The sequence below is a fragment of the Aedes albopictus genome, chromosome 2 (assembly GCF_035046485.1).
Source record: "Aedes albopictus strain Foshan chromosome 2, AalbF5, whole genome shotgun sequence".
In the NCBI taxonomy this organism is placed as follows: domain Eukaryota; kingdom Metazoa; phylum Arthropoda; class Insecta; order Diptera; family Culicidae; genus Aedes; species Aedes albopictus.
The window spans coordinates 247776494-247785754 of NC_085137.1; the positions used below are offsets into that span (position 1 = coordinate 247776494).

At 43.5% G+C, this 9261-nt stretch overlaps 1 protein-coding gene across 8 annotated transcripts in view; it reads right to left on the minus strand.

Annotated features, from left to right (window-relative positions):
• Nucleotides 1–8644, minus strand: part of LOC109433229 (protein split ends) — a 36458-nt gene extending 27814 nt beyond the window's left edge. For 5 of the 8 annotated variants that reach the window (XM_062851461.1, XM_062851463.1, XM_062851460.1 and 2 more), the window contains exons 1-2: nucleotides 7538–8346; nucleotides 380–2574 (exon numbers count right to left, since the gene is read on the minus strand). In XM_062851461.1, the coding sequence (XP_062707445.1) occupies nucleotides 380–2574; nucleotides 7538–8202 (2860 nt within the window). In that variant the 5' untranslated portion in view covers nucleotides 8203–8346. Of the gene's footprint in view, nucleotides 1–379; nucleotides 2575–7537 lie in introns of all 8 variants that reach the window. The other 3 variants (XM_062851466.1, XM_062851465.1, XM_062851464.1) reach the window with 2 other exon arrangements.
• Nucleotides 8645–9261: the final 617 nt, after the last annotated feature.

A 9261-nucleotide genomic window follows, 5' to 3' on the forward strand; every position in this document is an offset into this window, starting at 1 on the left:
ACTACAAAACTGTCCGGAATTCAGAGATTGGTGTTGTATTCATTTATCCGGTGTAAATTTTGAAGTTCAGTTGTATTTTTGTGCTTACGGAATTCTGTCAATTGTATTTTAGTAATTGGGTGGTACATTTTCACCGTAGACGCATAATTTCATTAGTTGTACTGGGGTCTACTGCCTATGGTCGCATAACAGCTGCTGGGTTTCCTTTTCATATGGGGCAATTATGCGATCATAGGCAGTCTATGGAATAGCGAAATTCTTATCAATTAATGGAATTATAGAATTTCAAAATAATTTTGGAAAAAATCATCAAGTAGAACGTTATAGCTACCAGTGGGACCTCAAATAAAATATCATACTTCGTAAAAAGGGCACTTACCTGGACTTTTCTCACTTCGCTTTCTACTGAGACCCACGGCCGGTTCCACATCGCCCAGCCGAGACTGTATCGACGAAGACAGACCGCTGGACGTGACGGTTGGGGGTGGCGAGTCCGACGTAGACGACGGTTGCAGCCGATCGTGAGCACTACTTCTCACGTGACTGCCACTGTAGCCGTCGTGCTCGTAGACATCCTCGTGCGAACTGGCAGCCGATCCTTGGCTGTATTCGTCGTAGTTGCGGAACCGCCGTTCGCTACTACTTCCATGAGCGTTCGTACCATCCAGGTAGTACTCATCGTTCGAATACCGAACAATACGAGATCGTGAAGTTGAGGAACCACCGCCGCGACTCGAAGATACCGGCGATGGATCGAGGCGAGGCGACACGGCTCCACTATGACTCAGCGGATTGCCAGGTCGGCTGAAGGACGCAGCTCTGCTTCGACCGGTGTTTTCCACGTACCGATTGCCACTGAAACGACCGCCCGCACCCGATTCAAAACGCGGCGAACCAAACGACGCACATGATTGTTTGTCTAGCTTATCGAAAAATGCATCTTGACACTCGCGCGAAGCGAAGTCCACTTGCAGCTTACGCCCTCGGAGCGTCGCGCCACGCATTTCTTTGACCGCTGCTTGCGCACATTGAACTTGCTCGAAAAACACTAACGCTAGTTTCCTTTCACGATCTATCGTCACTTGGGAGACGGCGCCGAACAGATCGAACTGAGATCTCAAATAGCCTTCACCGACGGCGTCCGCGATTCCATCAATCCATACACAATTTGTGGGCATCGACTTACCAAACCCGAGCTTGATTCGATTGCTGCCCAAATGTTCACCGTCCATTTTACGCATGGCTTTCACTACACTGATAATGTCCGAATATTGGCAAAACGCATATGCACTAACACCTTGTTTCTTGATGTCGATTTCAATGATTTCACCGAAACAGTCGAAATGCTTCCGCAGCTCGCTGGCCGTGATGTCCTTTTCGAGGTTTCCGATAAACAGAGTTCGGGTGGACTTGGGATGGTACTCGTCCAGCTCCGCCTCGTACGGTCGGAACTCGTTATCGTCAACGTCGTATCCCTGGTAGGGGGCTACTTCAATCTTGCAGCCGAAAAACAGCTTATCGTGGGACACCTCCAGAGCCTTCTCAACATCCTCGGGCTTTTTGAAGCAAACAAGTGCATAACGATCGGTACTCTGGCCAACGACCTTCACCCACGTCACTTTGCCGTGCTTCTTGTACTCGTGGAAGAGGCCATCCTTGAGCGAAGTGTCGGACGAACGGGCAGGTAGATTCCGTACGCAAATCGCCAGCGGCCGGTTGTCATCGGAATGACAGTTTAGGCTACCGCCTCCTGAGCCACTGCTGGTGCTGGCGCCCGAACTTCCTCCACCATTATTGTTCCCGACGGTTACGGCAGCCGACTGTAGACCTCCACGCGCAGTCGGATCCCGGTCTAGTCGATCGGTACGACCCTCTCGACAACTACCGAACAATGGACCCCCACCACTGCTGCTGAGGGCTACTCCTTGCGCTAGGATAGCCGGGCTTCTGGTTGTCGAACAAGTCTCGTTCGACTGGCTGGTGGTTGTACTGTGGGTGGACGAGCACGAGCTACTGGGTGATCGCGATCGGGACCGCGAGTTGGACCGATCGCTGCGGCTGGCGGTGTGCGTGTGCGCTTGCTGCGAGGAATGTCCGATGTGGTTATGCAGATGTCCACCGCTCGGATGATGATGGTGATGATGGTGAGCGGCGGGGTGATGGCTCGATGAGATCGGCGAGGTGTTCCGGGATAAATGATGCGGCTGATGATGATGGTAGTGTTGCTGAGGCTGCGGCGATCCCGAATCCGATGAACGCGAACTGTGCTTTTTCTTCACCAGAAAGCTCGGATCATAGCTGTTGTTGTTGCTGGTGCTGATTGCGTTGCCACTGGACGGCACCGCTTGTGGATTGGCGCAGGTCGCTGACGTCGACGGTTGACTTGGGTGGTCTGGTTGTACGACGGCACTGTAAACGTTACGGGTAGGTGTCAGCGGACCCGAGGGCAGACCACTGGATTGCTGCTGCTGCTGCTGCGAGATCGATAGGTTATCGCCGCTTCCGGTATTGCTGCTGTTGGAGCTGTTGTACCAGCTGCTGGACGATAAGCGATGGTGACTGATTGGGTTTGATCTAGTTAGATCAGAAGATCAGCCGGCAGATTGTGTGTTGAGTGTGGATTTGCGTTGGTGCGAGTGTGAAATAATTAGAAAAGGGAGAGAAGATAAAAGCTTTCATTAGTAATGCTGGGTGTCGTTCTTTTATGTATGTATGAAGATGATTAAGTGAAGGTATGAATGGATGTTTCAATGGAGGCGTTCTTCTGGGGTCGAAATGAACATTCATAACGAATGATAAGCAATTGACATGTATGTAGACAACGTAAAACCGCGACGCGATTAACAAACCGATAGAAATAATATTGACAGAATAATAAAAATAATATGACACAAACATAGAATAAACAGAAAGGTTCATCGTCAGCATAAGTGATCAACACTTCCGACAAACGAGCGTAAATCTTTGAATGGAAGACCAACAGGTTTCTTCAACCTACCGACTGGATGTTGTCGTACAGTAAAATGAAACAAACATAACGAGGATGTTAGGCAAACAAAACACTATTGTTAAAAAGTTTCGAAAACGCAATGCAAGCAGCGAACGACTAACAAGCTAACAACAAGGTAAGTACTACAGTGTGCGGCGTGGATTAGAATTCTTCTCGTGGTTCGAGCATGCATACGCGTTGCGTTCTTCTCTCTGGCATCATTCAGACTAGATTTAGGTTTGCATTAATGTTGTATTTGAGAAAAACTTCTGATCAAAGAGTCAAAAAGATTGAGTGATCTCAACGGAACAGTGCTTTGCGTTGAACTTCAATTTAATTTTTAATTTGTCAAATTTGCATGAAAATTAATACTTTTATTGATTCCAAATTTGAGTGACTTCTTATTGTAAAATTCGAAACTTTCATGACAAACTGAAAACATGTTACAGGTGACAACAATTTATTGATGTTAAAATAAATTGCAATAAGCCATTTATTGCATAGAAATTAACGGTAAAACGTGTTTTTGGAGGTTTGTTTTTATTTATTTTGACATAGGAATGAACAGGGATGGGAACACCCACATCCAAAGATTGACAATCACTTGCTACTTCTCAGTTCAGAAGAGTGCTAACAAAAAATAATGTATGGAGGACTTTTACTTTATTCATAAAAATTTCAGCCGGAGGCTGGTTCATCTCGAAACTTTTACCTTGTAGTTGTATCTAAAAGTTTGCTGAATGAAATAGCACACACATAGCAAAGACGTGGCAGAGCTATAAAGCGACGTTTTATGGAGTGAATGTAGTTTACACTGTTGTTTGATAGCACGCTGCTGAGCTGAGATAATAGCAAGTGAATGTAATCCTTTGGAATTGAGTGTTCCCATTCCAATGAATTTTGATAGGTGAGCTTGTTCGATGTTATTTTTATTTACTTTGCTAAATAAGAGCATGGAACAAGCTCTCCCTTGATTGAGCTTGAATAACCGCCTGTAGTTGCTATTCCAGTATCGCCAGATCATTGTGCACTTACACAAGGAACCAATGCGATAGCTGCTTGGAACTAACAGTTATCTCCAATGTGTGAGTGTTGGCGATCTTCTATTTTCAGGCTAGAATGGCATATGCACGTCAATGCGAAGAGAGGCGACAGTCATGCGGAGTGTTTAGGAAATGACTGTTTAGGCAGAGGTGTACGTTGCTTCGTGCATGCCGCATGGTATGTAATATGATAGGGTATTGGTTCCCTTATTAAGCATGTGGCTCCCATTTTCATCCTACGAAAAACAAGGGATTGAAGCGCTGTTTGTTTTGTTTCTTATTTTTGTATTTTTTGTTAGAAGTGAGCACCCATGAAAACAAAAAGAACGGAAGCAATCGGTGCCGTAATCGCTTGAATTCGAATAGGATGAATATGGGAGCGTAAGATTACTGATGGCACACATACCCTAGATTGTGTGTTCGCGGGTTGCAGATTTGTAGAAATAATGTGATAGATTCACTTTAGAGTGCAGTAAAGTTTGAAAGGAAAAAGATTTTTTCAAACTATTTATTTTAACGCCGTTTTTGGTTCTATCGATGACTAGCTGGCATACGGATATGTAACATACACTTTTTCTTAGTTTGTTAGGAAATGCACATTTTTACGAATAATAAAACAATTCATCGCACTCCTCTGTATGTATATTCAATATACAAATTGCTAATCAAGTTTTGTTTTCGTGGATAGAATCGCTGCTCGATTTAATAAAATTATCTGAAAATCTCTAAGCAAGCAACATTAAATGAAATTTTCTTAGATTCGATTAAAAGATGGGAAACTTTGGAATCTCCAAAAGCCGAGTAAATTGAACATCAGCATTCAGTGTAGAACATTTTTGCTACTTATGAATCGAATTGCTCAAAACCTCATAATCTACTAAAACCATTTATAATGCAAATTCATGTTTCCAAACACATTCATTGTACCTTTTTTGAATAAAATTTATGTAATTGATCAGAAACATTAGAACGATACAACCCAGAAAAATACACACACACAAACACAAGCTATGAACATCGATATCATGCAAATGCGACAAGGACCTAAAATAGGACCCCTTACCCAAACTGTCCCACACCCTAATTATTTTCAGATGAGCCCCTTGAATTAAATCGACAATTAAAATTGAGCTTAGAATGAAAAATAACCTGCCAATCATCAACTAAAGAAGGCAAAATCAAAACAGCATGATTGTCATTATTGCCGGTCACACTCTCACGAAGAGATTGATTTTAGGATAACTAATTGATACTCAAAATTTTTGGTTCACACTTCCAAGAAGTGCCGCTAGCCCATAATTGTATTACATTTCTGGAATAATGTATTTTCTGGCTCTTAGTAAAAATAGTTTTTCGATGTTGTAGCCAGCCTCGAATCATATTCATAGACTAACCCTAGATATATAAGCGATTTGGTACTACTAGAAGTAATGTATTCTAAGATAATAACGCTATAAGATATGAGTTTGTCCAGACAAAATAATACAGGTAGATTCACACATTCCGGCAGATTGGAAGCTCAACAACAAATATTCTATGGATTGTATTTTGTCTTCAAAAATGATTTTGAAGATCTCTAGTTGTAAACGTTGACTCAATGTTTTCCAAAAACAAAAGACCTCATCATCTAAACAGTCCTGGAAATCATTACTTGGAATCTATACGGAAAGTAACAGCTTTTTCTCGATACATGACTTAATGATGTCAATGAACCATATGTATCATTTTTTGTAAATATTTCAGCCGTATTACTTTTTGCAACAAAAGGGTACACACTCAAAACAGATTTGCGGGCTCGGCAAAAACGCGCACAGCCGTCTGCTCAGTAAAACTATCAGCTGATATCCCAGCAAAAAGTGACATTTGTTAGCTGACTCTCAGCAAAACGATTGCCGAAGCTCAGCAATGAACTGTCAAAATTGCTGAGATCTCAGCAAAATTGTTGTTTGCTGATTACTCGGCTGTGCAAATCTCGGCAAAAGAATGGAAAAATGCTGATATCCCGGCAATCTGAATTAAGTGTGTACAATTTGAGTACTTATCTATTCGAAGCAATCTTGTTTTCTTTTCAGCAAATTTGAATCTGGATCCCATGCAGTCAGGGCATCACCAAGTTCAGTGCAGACACACAATCATACATATACAATGAACAAACGACAAACGGAATCACATGCAAAACAAGTACACAGAAAAGAAAAACTACGAATCCAACAGTGGCGGACGAAACATACAACCAACGAGAAAAACACACTTCATATATAGTCAGAAATGGATTCAACTGTGATGGGAACCGAGCCAGAGTGAAGGTGCTGTTTCCTTCTTTTTCTAGTTTCGCTTCTTTTGATTGTATCATCCTTGACTCGACTGTGGACCTCTCTCGTAGGGGAACTCGTTTCGAATCTTCCTTGAATTGGGGAAATGATGTTCGCTTTTTGCGTCGTCCTCGCGGCCGCCTCCACTGCTATCAACTTCGCCACTGTATTTTTTATTATTCCGAGAAATAAAATTTATGTGGGTCAATGCAAACCCAGCATTGGCGCGCGAGAATGCACAGAGACCTGGCATGAATATGTGCGAGGAGCGATAAGCGAATGATTGAAGTGCACTACTGCAACAGATTGGACTTCAATCGTTCACCACATCGGCGTGGGATGCCGAGTCCATTAGTCTCCCTTTAGGGTTTTTCGTGTACAACGGTATGTTCGGTGATTTTCGTTTATTTATTATCCTCAAACAAAGTTCACTGCGAGAATGAGTAGAGATGATTCAATAACACTAAAAATGCTGGAAATAACATGAGAATTAATAAACTTAGGAACTAAAAATATGAAAAATATGGTAATATTCAAGTGAAATATTGCGCTTTCCACATTTGAATAGAAAAACTTCAAATAACGTTAGCATCATACTTTAACGAAGGTGATAGTAAAAACTTACGGCACAAATCTTCATGTCTGTTACAAAAACTTTAGACAATCGCAATATTTCACAGAATTACCGATAATCCATTCTAGGTAAGGCAGTCGCAGCATTCCGAAACAACTACAATAAAGCTTAACTATTATTACCGCTACACACTATCTACAGTAAAAAGGAGAATATTCAATACTATGATCTACTACATCAAGAAATCTAGTACTTCTAACTATATACGGCATAAGTTCAAGCACAGCAGATTCGTTCTGGAGGATCTAAGGACAACTGTAAGAAACAAAAAAGAAACAGAAGAAAATTATCCAAAATCAAATCTAGTAAAAGGAAATTAAAAGTTACTTCATTCCAAGATACTACCAACAAATACGAACGTCTTCAAGCTCAGAAAGACTTCCATTCAGAGAATTTTCTCTATGTGTTTGTATTAGAGCGCGCATCGAAACCAAAGAGCAAAACCGAGATCGGCGTCGGTGTCTGAAAACGAACAAAAGTAGTATACTTGGAGGAAGAAAACATATCACGGGATTGAAGGGGTATGAGGGTAAAACGTACCAAAAAACGGTACACTCACCTATCCGCCGTCGTTGCATACGGCCCGTTGCGGTAGTGTTGCCGATCTCGTTGACGACCGCGTACAACGACCGCAGCGTTACTGCCACTACCGCAGCCGGCGCCCTCTAACAGCAGTTCCCTAGAATAGCCGCCGCCACCCACCGATCCGGAGGACATCCGGCGCCCATGATCGTCGCCAGTCTGCTGCTGCTGCTGCAAGCGGTTGAAGCTGGCCGCTCTACTACTATTGCTGCCGCTACTACTACCGGTACTATTGCCATTGCTACACTCGTAGAACGAACCGTGCTCATCGCTAAGCCCTAGCAGTTTACCACCCCCCGAGGGTTCACATTTACTAATACTACCATTGGGACAACTGCCACCGACACCCGGATGGAAGCCCGCAACCGACGACGGTGGACAAGGATACTGAACGCTGTTCCCTGCGCCGTTATTGCTACAGTTGCCATCATGTTTCGGCATTGTAGTACTAGACGCGCTATTACAACTACTATCACCGGGAGTCGTTGTACTACAAGTGTTGACGCTTCCGCCGCTCAAGGTCGATGGGGCCACGGTTGGGGGCATCGTCAGCAGCGAGGGTTCGTAGTATTCCGTGGTCAGTATGCGATCGTCGAACTTGTGCTCGGCAGTGTGCGCCTTCGACGCAGATTTGATGTCCATGAAGGCAATCGTCGCACAGACGCTGATGACGAGCCCATTGCCACCGCCGTTGCTGCCGCTGCTACTGCTGGTGCCAAGTAAGCTAGGAGGAATGTTCTTATGACTACTACTATTGTTACTACTACTAGTGCTATTGATAGTGTTGAAGTCGGCTGCTGATCCTGCAGCAGGTACCGACGATGGCGTACTAGAAGAAGCCGCAGAGGATACGGGAGCGAAGGACGAAGCGGAGGAGGACGCTGCTGCTGCTGCAGAGCCGTCGATGTCCAGCAGGCTGGGTCCGTTGCACGAGGTGCTGCTACCGTCTCCGTGGAGATCCCTGGACGATCCTGATTCAGCAACGGATGAGAAGGAGGTGGGATTGTACGCCTGAGAGGTGATAATTCTAACACTTTGAACTCTGCCATATCTGTAGGTGGAGAGAAAGGGAGAGAGATATAGAAAAATTTACTATTAGGATGGATTCGCCATTGATTAGTGGTAAAAAAATAATGTGTTTGAACTAATTAAAATAAGAAAACAGACTCTCGAGAGGGGCTACGAAAAAGGACGAGGTTTTCCAACAGCAGGAAGGGTGGATGTTGCTTATTTGTGACGGCGTTGTTAGTAATAGCAATAGCCAAGTTCCAATGATGCGCTGGGTTAGTCGGATGTAGGCACTGCGGTTCTGTTAGTGGTGGATTAGTAATTGAGTTGAAGCGAGGGTTTTGTCAGCAGCTGAAGATCCCAAACCACACACAATGTATACATAACACCTGGTGATAGCTAACAATTAACGGTATGTCGACCTGCCGAAAACGACGCATGCAGTTATATACAATTACACCTAATATGCCCATATACATGTGTTATGCCTCATCATTACAATCAACATATAATACTGTACAACGCAAATAACTAATAAATTGTTGGGACGGATTTCGCTTATGGTTCTAATATAGGGATACTCAACTACATTGAAACACTATTATGTTAACAGTGAGAATGGCTAATCATATTGGTTGATTGATGCATTGACAACTAAATAAAGTATAGCGTTTATTCGCTTATTTTTGCTGG